Source organism: Apis cerana, linkage group LG10 (genome assembly GCF_029169275.1).
Source record: "Apis cerana isolate GH-2021 linkage group LG10, AcerK_1.0, whole genome shotgun sequence".
In the NCBI taxonomy this organism is placed as follows: domain Eukaryota; kingdom Metazoa; phylum Arthropoda; class Insecta; order Hymenoptera; family Apidae; genus Apis; species Apis cerana.
Window position 1 is genome coordinate 6119437 of NC_083861.1, and position 15735 is coordinate 6135171.

Consider the following 15735-nt stretch of genomic DNA (forward strand, 5'->3'; position numbering starts at 1 on the left):
TAAATTATGTTCTCCTAGTAGAAAATCGAATTTTTGGCCAAAAGTATCGTTCTATTGTTCGAACATTTCGAAATTTCCAAGAATTTGACGTCATTTCCAAGAAATGTAGAAATTCTAAGAACCGGGCCTCATTTCCTGGAATTTTAGAGATTCCGAGAATTTGACGTCATTTCTCGGAAAAATTTTTCGATCGACCTCCTATCGTATCATGTTCTCCTAATACAAAGTGGAATTTTTGGACAAAAATTTTTCTATCGCTCAGGGAATTTCGACCTTAGTCTTTTTTCTTGAATATCTCGCTTATCCTTCAGAATATTAAAAAAAGCTTCGAATAAAAGTTGAATGGCATCGGAAGGGCTACATTACGGTGACCTCAGTTTTTTCGTAGGTGGACCCATAAAAAGTTATCAACGTCAATGATATTTGTTTAAATGGAATCGTGTAATTTTTAATGCATCAATCGATGTATCCCTGTATTCTCCATAAAAAAGCATTAAGGCATATATACGAAAAACGAATAGTTTAAGAGATATTTAATTAATTGAAAACTATACGTTTTTTGCTATATGTGCCCTAATACTTTTTTACAGAGAATGCAAGGATATATCAGCTGGAATGTTAAAAAGTATATACTTCTATATAAAAAAACAACATTCACTTCTATACATCCTTTATGCTTCTACATGTAAAAATAAATAACGGAGGCATGTTCCTCTCATGAAATGCTTCAACTTTTATTTGAAACATTTTTTAATATTCCCAAAAACAAGCGAGATATACGAGATAATATTAACCGGACACCGGGTGCATTATGTTATGCAATTAGTCATTAAAAACAATGGATCCATACCCAATAATAAAAATACAATGTTCAAAGTATTTTCGAATTTTTAAAAAATTTAAAAAAATGATAAAAAACGCACCAGAAATACGAGGAGATATGCGTACAAGCAGTAAAAATTTAAATATATGTATAAATTGGGAGAAAGAGTGCTTTAAAGCTCTAAAAAAATGGCTACGACAAGGGGAATGGTAAAAAAGTGAGCAGGAGTACGGTAAATGTACGATAAGTGTGAAAAAACTCCTGTTAAATTATGTTCTCCTAGTAGAAAATCGAATTTTTGGCCAAAAGTATCGTTCTATTGTTCGAACATTTCGAAATTTCCAAGAATTTGACGTCATTTCCAAGAAATGTAGAAATTCTAAGAACCGGGCCTCATTTCCTGGAATTTTAGAGATTCCGAGAATTTGACGTCATTTCTCGGAAAAATTTTTCGATCGACCTCCTATCGTATCATGTTCTCCTAATACAAAGTGGAATTTTTGGACAAAAATTTTTCTATCGCTCAGGGAATTTCGACCTTAGTCTTTTTTCTTGAATATCTCGCTTATCCTTCAGAATATTAAAAAAAGCTTCGAATAAAAGTTGAATGGCATCGGAAGGGCTACATTACGGTGACCTCAGTTTTTTCGTAGGTGGACCCATAAAAAAGTTATCAACGTCAATGATATTTGTTTAAATGGAATCGTGTAATTTTTAATGCATCAATCGATGTATCCCTGTATTCTCCATAAAAAAGCATTAAGGCACATATACTAAAAACCATTAGTTTAAAAGATATTTAATTAATTGAAAACTATACGTTTTTTGCTATATGTGCCCTAATACTTTTACAGAGAATGCAAGGATATATCAGCTGGAATGTTAAAAGTATATACTTCTATATAAAAACAACATTCACTTCTATACATCCTTTATGCTTCTACATGTAAAAATAAATAACGGAGGCATGTTCCTCTCACGAAATGCTTCAACTTTTATTTGAAACATTTTTTAATATTCCCAAAAACAAGCGAGATATACGAGATAATATTAACCGGACACCGGGTGCATTATGTTATGCAATTAGTCATTAAAAACAATGGATCCATACCCAATAATAAAAATACAATGTTCAAAGTATTTTCGAATTTTTAAAAAATTTAAAAAAATGATAAAAAACGCACCAGAAATACGAGGAGATATGCGTACAAGCAGTAAAAATTTAAATATATGTATAAATTGGGAGAAAGAGTGCTTTAAAGCTCTAAAAAAATGGCTACGACAAGGGGAATGGTAAAAAAGTGAGCAGGAGTACGGTAAATGTACGATAAGTGTGAAAAAACTCCTGTTAAATTATGTTCTCCTAGTAGAAAATCGAATTTTTGGCCAAAAGTATCGTTCTATTGTTCGAACATTTCGAAATTTCCAAGAATTTGACGTCATTTCCAAGAAATGTAGAAATTCTAAGAACCGGGCCTCATTTCCTGGAATTTTAGAGATTCCGAGAATTTGACGTCATTTCTCGGAAAAATTTTTCGATCGACCTCCTATCGTATCATGTTCTCCTAATACAAAGTGGAATTTTTGGACAAAAATTTTTCTATCGCTCAGGGAATTTCGACCTTAGTCTTTTTTCTTGAATATCTCGCTTATCCTTCAGAATATTAAAAAAAGCTTCGAATAAAAGTTGAATGGCATCGGAAGGGCTACATTACGGTGACCTCAGTTTTTTCGTAGGTGGACCCATAAAAAAGTTATCAACGTCAATGATATTTGTTTAAATGGAATCGTGTAATTTTTAATGCATCAATCGATGTATCCCTGTATTCTCCATAAAAAAGCATTAAGGCACATATACTAAAAAACCATTAGTTTAAAAGATATTTAATTAATTGAAAACTATACGTTTTTTGCTATATGTGCCCTAATACTTTTTTACAGAGAATGCAAGGATATATCAGCTGGAATGTTAAAAAGTATATACTTCTATATAAAAAAACAACATTCACTTCTATACATCCTTTATGCTTCTACATGTAAAAAAATAAATAACGGAGGCATGTTCCTCTCGCGAAATGCTTCAACTTTTATTTGAAACATTTTTTAATATTCCCAAAAACAAGCGAGATATACGAGATAATATTAACCGGACACCGGGTGCATTATGTTATGCAATTAGTCATTAAAAACAATGGATCCATACCCAATAATAAAAATACAATGTTCAAAGTATTTTCGAATTTTTAAAAAATTTAAAAAAATGATAAAAAACGCACCAGAAATACGAGGAGATATGCGTACAAGCAGTAAAAATTTAAATATATGTATAAATTGGGAGAAAGAGTGCTTTAAAGCTCTAAAAAAATGGCTACGACAAGGGGAATGGTAAAAAAGTGAGCAGGAGTACGGTAAATGTACGATAAGTGTGAAAAAACTCCTGTTAAATTATGTTCTCCTAGTAGAAAATCGAATTTTTGGCCAAAAGTATCGTTCTATTGTTCGAACATTTCGAAATTTCCAAGAATTTGACGTCATTTCCAAGAAATGTAGAAATTCTAAGAACCGGGCCTCATTTCCTGGAATTTTAGAGATTCCGAGAATTTGACGTCATTTCTCGGAAAAATTTTTCGATCGACCTCCTATCGTATCATGTTCTCCTAATACAAAGTGGAATTTTTGGACAAAAATTTTTCTATCGCTCAGGAATTTCGACCTTAGTCTTTTTTCTTGAATATCTCGCTTATCCTTCAGAATATTAAAAAAAGCTTCGAATAAAAGTTGAATGGCATCGGAAGGGCTACATTACGGTGACCTCAGTTTTTTCGTAGGTGGACCCATAAAAGTTATCAACGTCAATGATATTTGTTTAAATGGAATCGTGTAATTTTTAATGCATCAATCGATGTATCCCTGTATTCTCCATAAAAAAGCATTAAGGCACATATACTAAAAAACCATTAGTTTAAAAGATATTTAATTAATTGAAAACTATACGTTTTTTGCTATATGTGCCCTAATACTTTTACAGAGAATGCAAGGATATATCAGCTGGAATGTTAAAAAGTATATACTTCTATATAAAAAAACAACATTCACTTCTATACATCCTTTATGCTTCTACATGTAAAAAAATAAATAACGGAGGCATGTTCCTCATGAAATGCTTCAACTTTTATTTGAAACATTTTTTAATATTCCCAAAAACAAGCGAGATATACGAGATAATATTAACCGGACACCGGGTGCATTATGTTATGCAATTAGTCATTAAAAACAATGGATCCATACCCAATAATAAAAATACAATGTTCAAAGTATTTTCGAATTTTTAAGAAATTTAAAAAAATGATAAAAAACGCACCAGAAATACGAGGAGATATGCGTACAAGCAGTAAAAATTTAAATATATGTATAAATTGGGAGAAAGAGTGCTTTAAAGCTCTAAAAAAATGGCTACGACAAGGGGAATGGTAAAAAAGTGAGCAGGAGTACGGTAAATGTACGATAAGTGTGAAAAAACTCCTGTTAAATTATGTTCTCCTAGTAGAAAATCGAATTTTTGGCCAAAAGTATCGTTCTATTGTTCGAACATTTCGAAATTTCCAAGAATTTGACGTCATTTCCAAGAAATGTAGAAATTCTAAGAACCGGGCCTCATTTCCTGGAATTTTAGAGATTCCGAGAATTTGACGTCATTTCTCGGAAAAATTTTTCGATCGACCTCCTATCGTATCATGTTCTCCTAATACAAAGTGGAATTTTTGGACAAAAATTTTTCTATCGCTCAGGGAATTTCGACCTTAGTCTTTTTTCTTGAATATCTCGCTTATTCTTCAGAATATTAAAAAAAGCTTCGAATAAAAGTTGAATGATTTTAAAAGGGCTATCTCCTGGTAGTCTCAGTTTTTTCGTAGATGGACTCATAAAAAAATTATCAACGTCAATGATATTTGTTTAAATGGAATCGTGTAATTTTTAACGCATCAATCGATGTATCTCTGTATTCTCCATAAAAAAGCTTTAAGACATATATACTAAAAAACCATTAGTTCAAAAGATATTTAATTAAATTTAAATATTTTTTAACCTATAAGTTTTTTGCTATGTATGCCTTAATATTTTTTTACAGAGAATGCCAAGATACATCAGCTAGAATATTAAAAAATATATACTTCTATTTAAACAAACAACATTTAATATTATAGATTCTTTACGCTTCTATATATAAAAAAATAAAAAGCAGAGAGATATGCCTCCCACGAAATCCTTCAACTTTTATTTGAAACATTTTTTAATATTTCCAAAGACGAGCGAGATATATTTGAAAATACTATTATATGATAATATTTTTCCTTATCCATATTCCTATACTCCTACTATCCGTATTCCTCAATTCTAAATATTCCTGTGTTTCTTATTTTTTATATTCCTTAATCCTGAAATTTCCTGTGTTTCTATATTTCTTATTATCCATATTCCTTAATCCTGAAAATTCCTTTGTACCTATTCTCCTATTATTTTTATTCCTTAATCTTGTACTCCTATATTCCTATTGTCCATGTTCCTTAATCCTGAAAATTCCTTTGTTCCTATCCTCCTATTATCATTATTTCGTAATCTTGTGTTCCTATAGTCCTATTATCCATGTTCCTTAATCCTGAAATTCCTCTGTTCCTAAATTCCTATTATCCTTATTCCTTTAGAATTAAGAAAACTGTTGAAAAATCAATCAATTAATCAAGAAATAGTAAAAAAGGTAAGTATAAGCAAGGTAAGTAGAGGTAAGTATTTCTAGAATTAAGAAAACTGTTAAAAAATGCTTTAAAAAATACTACAAAAAGATAAGAAATCAGGTAAGTAAAGGTAAGTATTTTTGTTTGCAAACAAACCGAAATTTTGACGCCAAGGCTTTAAAACTTCGAAAATTTCGAAAATTTTTGTATATAAACATTGGAAACGTAAATAAACAAACCCAGAATGTAAATAAACATTGAAAATGTAAATAAACAGTCCAATGTTTGTAAACAAATCGAAATTTTTGCGCCAAGGCTTTAAAATTTCGAAAATTTCGAAAATTTTTGTAAATAAACATTGGAAATGTAAATAAACAAACCCAGAATGTAAATAAACATTGAAAATGTAAATAAACAGTCCAATGTTTGTAAACAAACCGAAATTTAATGTAAATAAACATTGGAAACGTAAATAAACAAACCCAGAATGTAAATAAACATTGAAAATGTAAATAAACAGTCCAATGTTTGTAAACAAATCGAAATTTTTGCGCCAAGGCTTTAAAATTTCGAAAATTTCGAAAATTTTTGTAAATAAACATTGAAAATGTAAATAAACAAACCCAGAATGTAAATAAACATTGAAAATGTAAATAAACAGTCCAATGTTTGTAAACAAATCGAAATTTAATGTAAATAAACATTGAAAACGTAAATAAACAAACCCAGAATGTAAATAAACATTGAAAATGTAAATAAACAGACCAATGTTTGTAAACAAACCGAAATTTTGCGCCAAGGCTTTAAATTTTCGAAAATTTCGAAAATTTTTGTAAATAAACATTGAAAATGTAAATAAACAAACCCAGAATGTAAATAAACATTGAAAATGTAAATAAACAGTCCAATGTTTGTAAACAAATCGAAATTTAATGTAAATAAACATTGAAAACGTAAATAAACAAACCCAGAATGTAAATAAACATTGAAAATGTAAATAAACAGTCCAATGTTTGTAAACAAATCGAAATTTAATGTAAATAAACATTGAAAACGTAAATAAACAAACCCAGAATGTAAATAAACATTGAAAATGTAAATAAACAGTCCAATGTTTGTAAACAAATCGAAATTTTTGCGCCAAGGCTTTAAAATTTCGAAAATTTCGAAAATTTTTGTAAATAAACATTGAAAATGTAAATAAACAAACCCAGAATGTAAATAAACATTGAAAATGTAAATAAACAGTGCAATGTTTATAAACAAACCGAAATTTTTGTAAATAAACATTGGAAACGTAAATAAACAAACCCAGAATGTAAATAAACATTGAAAATTTAAATAAACAGTCCAATGTTTGTAAACAAACCAAAATTTTAACGCCAAGGCTTTAAAATTTCGAAAATTTCGAAAATTTTTGTAAATAAACATTGGAAATGTAAATAAACAGACCGAGAATGTAAATAAACATTGAAAATGTAAATAAACAGACCAATGTTTGTAAACAATCCGAAATTTCCAAACAAACCGAATATAATGCCAGGGCTTTAAAATTTCGAAAATTATAGAAATTTTAAGAATTTGACGTTATTTTTAAGAACTGTTAAAAAAATTATTAAAAAATTTTTCGAATGATTTCTATTTATGTTCTCTTTTTACAAATTTTCGATTTTGTATTACCAGAATATAATTCGAGAGGAGGTGGTAATATTTCTTTAATACTTACCTGTTCCATACCTACCTTGCATACTTACCTTTTCCAACAGTCATTTTTTTAGATTTTATGTTTTTTTCAACAGTTTTCTTAATTCTAAGTACTTACCTTTATACTTACCTTTTTGAATAAGTACCATTTTTTTGCATTATTAAAAATTGCTTCAAATAAAAATTAAATTGTTTCAAAATAGCTTTTATCTGATATTATTGTCTTTTTTGTAGGTGTGTAAAATAATTATGAAATTCAAATTAATTTTTTTAAATAAAATCATATATTTTTTAATAAATAATAAATCCTTGTCTCTTGTTATTCTTTATAAAAAAGTATTAGCTCATAAAATTGAAAAATTATTAATTTAGGAGATAATTGAATGTAAATATCCCTTAAACTAATAATTTTTATCTATAAGTTAGTTAATAGTTTTTTATAGAGAATAATTTGTTATATTTATTAATGTATTAAAATATATATGATTTTATTTAAAAATAATAATTTGATTCTTATCCTCTTACACGTTTATCTACAAGACTATAAATAATATCAGAATATACTATTCTTGAAACCATTCAATTTTTATATGAAACATTTTTCGTTACGAGTGTAAATAATCGTCGATCAAAACATCAGATAATATAAGATTAGACATCTTCTATAACATTTAATTAATAATTTAAAATATATTACTTTTATATATTCATTATTATTACGTATAATACTTACATAGTTGTGCATTTTTGTAAACGACCAGAACTTGTAGTCATGCTTATTTCTTTCATTTGAATCTCGGCATCTTTGATCAATTTTTCTACGCTCTCGAGAGTTGCCAATGTTTCTGGACTAAGAATTGGAGAAACTGGAAGCGTTGTCGCAGATCTTTTGGTATCAAGCTGAAAAATATCAAATAAACGAATAACATTAAAATACAAAAATTATTATATATAACATGGAAGAATAAAAATGAATAAAATTAAATTGAAAGTAATAGATAAATTATCGAAAAATAAAATCTTACAGGTTCATCGTCGATAATTCTTGAAGAAAGCAAAGGAATTTTGTTTCCACTTCTGGTAGTCTTTGTTTTAGGTATAGAACATCTGATGCAACTTCTTCCGGATTGAATTTCCTCCCTTTGCCGCTCTATCGGCACACGAGTTTTGCAATAACAATCACACGCAGAATGCGAATGTGAGTGCATTTTTGAACGACAAGAAGCGGGCAAACGAACAGGCGGATCCGTGCACAAATCCAGATATTCCAGAACATCACGTTTCTTTCTGCAAATAAAATAAAAAAAGATATTTTGTATATATTTTGTATATATGTATCAGTGAAATTTATATTATAAATTTATGATATAACTTAAGAAGAATGTATTATTTTTGATGCGAAAATTAATACGAAAAAGAAGAGAAGATTGTTTAAATTGTATAAAATTATTTGGTTATGGTATAAATAAATAATATAAATAATTTGATTAATGTAAATAAACTTTTATAAATAATGCTAAAAATGAAATGAAAGTATTGAGAGAATAATGCACAATATGATTAATTCAATTTTTTTTTAATTTGGATACAATATTAAAATTTGTAAGATTGAATTAACTTCAAAATTATTAATCATAAAATTTGGTTATTATTAAACTTAGAAATGTGTTCAACTTTAAATTTATTTTAATTAAAGTAAAAAAAAAAAAGAGAGAGAAAATATCAATTTATTTTTAATTATATTTAAATTTAATTTTAACGATGTGAATCTTTTCGTTTTTAAAAAATTACAAATCATTTTCACTCCCAATAACGTTCTACGATTCGATGCAAGAAGAAAGAATGTAAGACGTCATAGTATAGTGGTGAAACAATGAAAAAGAAGAAATCTAACGGGAAGCCATCTAGAGAGGCAAGTTCAAGAACCGATGACAATAAAGTTATGAATTCTTTCTTTCGAACAGGGGTGGTTGCCCTCGTGCTTCCACCTCTTCCTTCGAACGAAGCAGAAAATCAAACCGACCCGTGCATTACGTCGCGTCGTCAGGCATTCTACGTGTTCCTGGCTACGCTAAGAAATATCTATGTATACGTAGTAATATCGATCCTTAAAGAGAGTAGCTCCTTTCTCCGTTATCGATTCGTGTCGTTCATCGAATTAACCAATTCCGTTATAGTGAAGCATATGATATTCTTTTTTGAAAACTTTATTATTTATTTTGAAACGTGTCGCAAATTGAAAATTTTTTAATTTTTTTTTCCTATTTTTTTTTCGAATATATATGATAAAATATACATTAAAAATATTTGTAATACTTTTGTAAAAATAACTCGTAATGATTAATATATAAAATCATATATATAGATATAAAATGTACGCAATGTTTTTCTCTGTGAGTATTTTAGCAATATTTTAACATCGAGAGGAAATGTTTTTTAATTTATCCGTATACTGACATGTATTATTTGAATACACGTATGAAATATTCATAAGATGAAAATGTAGAGAGGATAAAAATATTTTTTTACATTCATGAAATTAATCCTTTTGAATTTTCTAATAAAATTGGAAAGATTTTATAAAAGAAAATGTTAAAATAATTATAATAATAAATTTAAAATAAACGTAATATTCTTAAAATAATAATAAATTAAATTATTATTATAATTACAAATATTTATAGACGAATATAATACATAATTTATAATAAAATATTTCGAAAATACTTTGGAATCGAGTTTGAAATTGAAATTTTTCAAAGTTGAAAATTGAATCTGAAATACGCGAAATGGTAAAATTTTAAAGCTGTTCCTCGAACATTCAGGCATAAAAATTCAAAATAATTCACAGACTTTAATAACACGATTTCGACAGAGGAGTGCATTAATATTTATCGTCGTATTCATATCCAACGATAGAAAAATCGAGATAGAAAATTATCGATTAAATTCTTGCTTAGTTGAATAATGTATAGACATCACGGTCTCGTAATAAAAATCTTCCCTTGTTTTCTTACAAGTATTATCATTAATTTATTTCGCCAGATTCGCGATAAGGTAAAGCAAAATGAACATAGAGGGAGATTTATATCTTTTAAAATTCTATTAAAACTTTTACAATTATTTCAACAATTAAAACTTTTGCGATCTTTCAAGTATCCTTTGAATTCTTCTTAATTATTCTTGGTATGCGTCGTATTTTTTAAAGAACGAATATTTGTGTAAATTATATATAAAGATAAACAGATGTTTACGTATATTAATTTATCTACTGTAATTATGAATTAACTATATACACGAACGTTCATGTGAAAAATCTCACAATGTATTTTTATCACTATTCTCAATTAACATATATTCCAACAACATTTACAAATATTCAAGAGGAAATTGAAACACTAATTGGATAAATTATTTATTTTTCAAATTAAAATAAGCGGCGAGAAATAACCATTTTAGAAATAAAAAGAGAAATTTTAATAATATTTTTATGTATTTACTTGAAGATTAACGAATATTTAATAATAATATTTTTTATTTTGAAATTGAAATTCGTCATGAAGAATTTCATTACTTGAATGATGAAAAATTTTTAAATTGAGAAAATTGTAAAAATTATATCTAAAATAATATTGTAGATATTTTTTGAATAAGTTTGAAATTAATATTTTATTATATGCATTATTTGCGATTCATTTCACATTCCTTATAAAGTGAATGTTATTTTATCAGAAAAATTCTTGCATTTTTCCATTTCATAATGAAAAAAAAATTTCATTATCAATTTCTTGTAATTTATGAATCTTTTCCTTTCTTTACCAAAAATTCTATCTTATCCATTTCCCACAAAATATGAGACATATAAAATAACAAAAAACAGAACATTTTATAAATATTTGAAAACAGAAATTACACAAAAATTTATTAAAATAAGAATTTGATTAAATTTCCAAGTAGTCAATTAATCATAAATATTTTCTTCTAAAATTCTATAATTTTTTTTAATTAATATTTTGTAAATTTAACGCCAAAAAATTTTTGCAAAACATTTTCTTTTCAAAATTTAATCCTACTTATTTGAGTAGTATCAAAATATCGAACAAGTTTCCGAAAAGCTATAATAATTTTCGAAAGATCGAAGAAAGATGACGTCGATGCACTTTTATCGGATTTCTTGCTTTAATGCTTGGAAACTTCGTGATCAATAAAAGTACGTCAAAACTACGTAATTCGCGACATCCTTTAAAGTCGATGGATCACCGCATGATGCTATTGCACTAGGTGACTCACCTAAGCGTGGGATCCAAGCCACTTTTGTCTGACTACAAATGGATAACTGTTTAATGATACTAATATGTGTTGATCGATCAGAAGTTAAATGAAAAAGAATATTTTAATATAAAAGGAAAGGAAGGATAATTTATTTGCTTTAATTAATAAGAACACCAAAATTATAAAAAGAGAAACTTATACTTTCTAAAAACAGATTTTTATAAATTATATATATTGGATACCTTATACATATCTTTAAATTTAAAATAACAATCTTTAAGGATTAGAGAGAAGACACGAGAAACTTTGTAATTTTAATCATTTTTCTTTAATGAAAAAATAAAGGAGAAAAAAAAATTCCTAAAAAAAATTTTCTATTCTCAAAGTAAGTAGTTACACACGCATGAAAATGGATGTAGACAATAAGATACAGTGTGGGAAATGCTTTGTTCCATGGAGAACAGCATGAATGAAAGTGCTTATTTAGATGTCTGAAAGTAGAGTTTGGAAAACTAAAATAATAACTTTAAGGGAATTACAATTATATCTTTTAATGATGCTTTAAAATTTAGGATTATAATGATCCAATGATCCAAAAATTTATTCAATTAAATTGATATTTGAAAAAATTTATTTTCAGTCTAAAGTAAATCGATTTATACCAAAATGTATAATGATGTATTAAATTAAATTTAAATAAGATTTAATTTAAATTGTAAAATATTATTTAAAATAAATTTAAATTTATTCGTAATATTTATCATGCAAATAAAACTAATACGAGAGAAAAAATATACGATGAAACATATTCATTTTTCGTAACGTTATATAATTTTCATATAAAATATGCAAAACACGTGTGGAAAATACATATTTGCATTAAAATTCATAGTCTAATAATAACACATGAGACTAATATTTTTTCACCAGTTTAATAATTCTAGTATAATGAAAAATGATCGCATTATATTTTTTTTGGTCACACCCTGTATAAGATAGAATTCTGATAATCTGATATCCAATGGCACATATACGGCCATAATAGTATCCTACGTCATTCGACAACACCAATAATCAATTAAGGGTGCTTCAACCCCGCTATTCTTTTCGAATTTATTATTACCATACTAGAATGAAACGGAAAAATTAAATTTCTAATAAGTGAAAAGAAATATGTCGAAAAAACGATTGAATCGAAAATTCATTCAAAAAAGCAACGTTAAAAATTTATTATTTTTAAAAAGTAATCTAATTTATATCCATTTATTTTTATACAAAAAATATATCATAAAAATAATCATAGAAAACCGAAATTACCGAAATTTTTAATATTAATCATAATCATTTTTAAAATCTTTTTTTTTTGTTTTTATCTTTTTTGCACTTCTTATAGATCGATAATTATTAATTAATTATAATTAATTGCATATTTTTGTAAAGTTATTAAACATATTTTTAAATATAATATTATATTATAATATAATAATTAATTTCATATATATTTATATTATTTATAAAAGATATATAATCTAAGAGAATAACAGAAAAATTAGAAGAAATAATTAGAAACATTTTTTAATCAAAAAAGGCATTTACATTCTATTTTCCTAAGGGAAATTTAAATAAATATTATTAATTAAATTGAAATATTTTATGTATCACGAATTTATCCAACTGTTTTTACTTTTCTTACTCCTTTGATCGATTCTATTTATGCTCGTTTAATTATCTTTCAATCAAACTAACTTGCATCAGTTCGATCACCACACATCTATATCAAACAAATTTAATTGCTCTTAATAATCAACCATGCGACTAGATTAATAACTAATAACACATTGTACACAAGCAATGTCACGTATCTATTATTAAACAAATATTTCTTCCCATAGTATTGAATTTCCTCTTCTATCTTCTATATTTATTCAAATTTTACATTACCAATATTTATCTTTTGCTAGAAGAATAAGAAAAGCAAAAAAACTTGTGTATCATTAATTTTCTTTCAATGGAAAAAAAGAAAGAAATCAAAGAAAGAAGAAGAAAAAGCCGAAATTGACGCAATAATTGGGAAGAGAAGTCGCGAGAGAAAATTGGAGACAAAGACTACGGCAGGAAGAATGAACGAAATTAAAATTGAAAATAGTGGCGAGTAAATTGATCTAACTTTTAATCAGTGTCCTCGTACCATGCACGGGTTCGAGCTTAATCGCGATACACGCGTGCATGCATAATTAACGAGTAGAATAAGGGAGAATTCACCAGGATGGAAAAATCCGCGTCCACTGGTGAAAAGTTGCGGCGACCGATTGATTCGAGCCGCCATTCACGCAGCCGCGTTTTCCTCTCATTTTTCTTTTTTTCTTTTTTATTTTTCATTTTTTCCCCATCCTTTTCGCGAATTTATTTATTTATTTTTTTTCCTTACCATTGACTACAATAAAAGTATATAAAAAATTCATACGATGCTAGTTCGAAGTTATTTTTTTGGATTGAAATTTTTTACATTGGTATTTTCGTTTGAAAATAAATTGCAATTTTTTAACGTATGATATTTACAGCTTTGAATATTATAGATTTTGAATAAATATCGATTAACAAGATATATATATAAGAATTCATTTCAAGCATAATTTTAAATGCGTATAGTTTTAATTGGAAAATCTTTTTGGTCGTGTAATAATTTTTTTAGGAGGAGATAAGAATTGAGATAAAAAAAATTCAATAATTAGATTATTAATGAATATTGATTTTTGTTAATGTTTTATGATGTGAACGAAAGTTTACACCCAATTTAAAGAATAATTTGATGAACTTAGTGTTAAAAATATATCCTTGAAACTTAAAAGGATATTGTTAATGAAAGTTACTAAATTTGGCTGCCTTTGATGTATTTGTTCCCCTAAATGAAAAAGAATCTTATTTCTAAAGATATTAATTACACACCCATGATTTTCTCCTCCATTTATTTTAAAAGGCTTCTAAATAAAGTGTAAAAATTAAATTGTCTTATAAAAGTATAACTGATTTTCAAAAACGAAATATAATTCATATAAAATATTTAAATTTTATGTAACTTCATATTAATTTTTGATTAATTTTCTTTTACGTACACAATACGTATTATTAAATATGTACATACGTATAATACAATTTTTACTTTACAATTCTTATATATACATAACACGTACTGTCACATATGTATATATTTATAATACAATTGATATTAAAATTTTAATCTGACCTAAAACTTAACCCACGTAATTTATTGGATGAACTTTTGATAACAAAGTATTTAAAACCTTATAGATTATCGACAACAATGATAATTAAATAAAGAAAATTAAATAAATTTAAATCCACTGGAGTAGATTATTTTTAACCCAATCGTGAGTTCAAGATCCTTGAGTTCAAGGTTAACATTCTCCAATGCAAAAAGAACTTGCATACGAAATTCAACTATTTACATTTCAGAATAAATTCAGAATAATTCAATGATGATTAATAAATCTTTTCCTTTTTTCATCTCTTTTTCATCTTTTTTCTCAGCTTCAATTTCCCGATTTAATTCAAAAGTCAAAGTTTATACTAATAACAATTTAAGATAACCGACTTTCAAGAGAAGATAATAAGAATTCCACGATTCTCATAAATCAAAAGTTTTCGCGTAAAATTACAACGCAGATAGATAATGAAAAATATTCAGCTACAATAGGCCAATACGTGAACAAGCCCATTGGATTGATGATTATTCTCACGTACACGCGTTGATATTTTAATAAAACCCACCAATATCATATGGCGTGTGATTATGTGTATAAAAAATTAACACGTTCATTGCGCACATCTCTCGATAGGAGTTGACACGTAGCATTGCGATACGTAAAGAGGTCATGGCTTCGAACGTGTATTAAAAAGACACGTGGACACAAGGATTTAAAAATATAAAAGTTGAAATATCGTTTGAAATATCATTTCCTAAACTTACGTTAAATACGTATTAATGAAAATTAATTTGAAATAAATGATTGTAATAAATATATAATTCGTTTCAAAATAGAAATGAAAATTTTTAATCCGAATATCATATTTAATTAATGTAAAAATTATAGGTTAAAACATAATCTGATTAATGATTGGAGGTTCTGATTAATATAAAATTACAAGAAAAATAATCAAAGTTATAAATAATGACCATGATAA

General features: G+C 26.7%; 1 protein-coding gene across 1 annotated transcript in view; it reads right to left on the bottom strand.

The window, feature by feature from the left end:
- The window catches only part of LOC108001145 (uncharacterized protein PF3D7_1120600-like), a 74252-nt gene that overhangs the window by 12802 nt on the left and 45715 nt on the right, over window positions 1-15735 (bottom strand). The window contains exons 3-4 of the mRNA XM_062080936.1: window positions 8286-8547; window positions 7994-8160 (exon numbers count right to left, since the gene is read on the bottom strand). Of these exons, the coding sequence (XP_061936920.1) occupies window positions 7994-8160; window positions 8286-8547 (429 nt within the window). The remainder of the gene's footprint in view (window positions 1-7993; window positions 8161-8285; window positions 8548-15735) is intronic.